The sequence below is a fragment of the Eptesicus fuscus genome, chromosome 1 (genome assembly GCF_027574615.1).
Source record: "Eptesicus fuscus isolate TK198812 chromosome 1, DD_ASM_mEF_20220401, whole genome shotgun sequence".
Taxonomy (NCBI): Eukaryota; Metazoa; Chordata; class Mammalia; order Chiroptera; family Vespertilionidae; genus Eptesicus; species Eptesicus fuscus.
In genome coordinates this window covers 112,159,516-112,161,051 of record NC_072473.1, presented here as the reverse complement: position 1 = coordinate 112,161,051, position 1,536 = coordinate 112,159,516, and the positions used below count along the sequence as shown (strand labels likewise).

The 1,536-nt window shown below is 48.4% G+C and overlaps 1 protein-coding gene across 1 annotated transcript; it reads right to left on the bottom strand.

The window, feature by feature from the left end:
- Window positions 1–984: 984 nt before the first annotated feature.
- Window positions 985–1,536, bottom strand: LOC103297200 (glycolipid transfer protein-like). Its single transcript, XM_028128834.2, has one exon. The coding sequence runs from the start codon at window positions 1,534–1,536 to the stop codon at window positions 985–987; it is 552 nt and encodes a 183-aa protein (XP_027984635.2).

Genomic DNA, 1,536 nt, shown 5'->3' with positions numbered 1-1,536 from the left:
GAAATACACTTATAAGAACCGAAAACGAGACGAGCAATATCTCATAGGGTTTTTAACACACATGAATTCTTTGGGGGGTCTCTCTATTCACCCCAACAATTTCAAAATACAGCTCTTGTTAGTGCCAGGCACGACAGTTAAGGCAGGGAGGTGATTCCTTGGATATCAGCATCAGGAGGGCTTGTGCTCTCCCTTTTGAGAGAACACACATGATAGGTAGTTTCTTAGGTGAGGTAGGCTGTCCCTGAAGGAAATACTTATGCAGAAGAATGCGAATTCAGTCATCTGTGGTCAGTTACTCATACCTGATAGCTTTAAAATAAAGTCCCCTTGGGCAAGGTCATCAAAGCCTTGCTGGTTGTTTTCAACTATAAAAAACTGTCTGGAAAAAGACAGTAGGAAAGAGTGGGGTCTATACTGATAGCGCTATGAGGCTGGGCTGTTGCAACCACAGGAGCACACAGGAGTCTGTTTTTAAAAAATCCTATATAATTTCAAATCAGACTCCTTGTGGTCCTTAGATGACCTAAAACATCACTGCACCAGATCCTCATCTTAAAAATGAGGTGTATGACAGGGCTTCTCCAGGGTCATGCACCACATGAGGGGACAGAGACAGAAAACCCTAGGACTTGACTTATTAGCAACATTAATTTATTTTTATCACACTGAAATGAAGGCCATCGGTTTGTGCTGCCATGAAATTAAAGGTGATTAAGAAGTAGGGTGGTTATTTATTGCTCTCTTAGGATAGTCCCCAAAAATGACTTTTCAGAAACCAGGGCTGTCCCCTGAATGCCCAGCCAGATTCTGGGACACTCTGGGGGATGCAGGCCAAGGTGGCCTCCAGCTTGCTTCACAGTGATTGTGGCTTGTCCGTTTCTGGGAGTGCTGGCCTCCAGTCAGCTTACACCTTGTAGTTGAGCTCGGCATTCATCGTGGTGTACATCTCATAGATGATGTCGATATTGGCCGTGTAGTTGATCAGAACAGGCAGACCTCCTCCAGGCACTCCTCCTCCTTCACGTTCTGGCCCTTGGAGAGCGCTTTCAGGAAGTCGGACTTGTAGGGTGTGGCATACAGTGCTGCCTGGAAGATCTTCTGCACGATCCAGCCATGGTACTTCTTGAGCGCCATTTTGTAGGCCTTGGTGACGTTCACATGGATGAGGTTGGGGTGGCTCTCGTCCTGCTCCCCGTCGCAGATGCTCTGCAGGAAGACCTGGATGAAGCGGAGGCTCTTTTTCAGCCACATCAGCGCTAGCGTGGCCCCCACTCTGAGCCACTCTGCTGCATACATTTCCTTCTCTGCCTCCAGGATGTTCTGCAAGGTCCGGAACTTGGCCGGATCAGTGTTGTATACAGCTTTGATTTTTGTTATGTTACCACTTATGTCTGCCTTGATGGGCATAAACACTGGGGACCCAAGGCAATCGAAGAAAGGCGGCAGGTGGGACACCGCCTCCTGGAAGGGCCTGGTCTGGATCTGCTTGTCCACGGGCAGTGGTTTCAGCAGATGCTTGGCCAGCAGCGCCAT

What these genes read in the sequence shown, in the direction of transcription:
- LOC103297200 (XM_028128834.2), bottom strand. Translation starts at nt 1,536, where the DNA reads ATGGCGCTGCTGGCCAAGCATCTGCTGAAACCACTGCCCGTGGACAAG.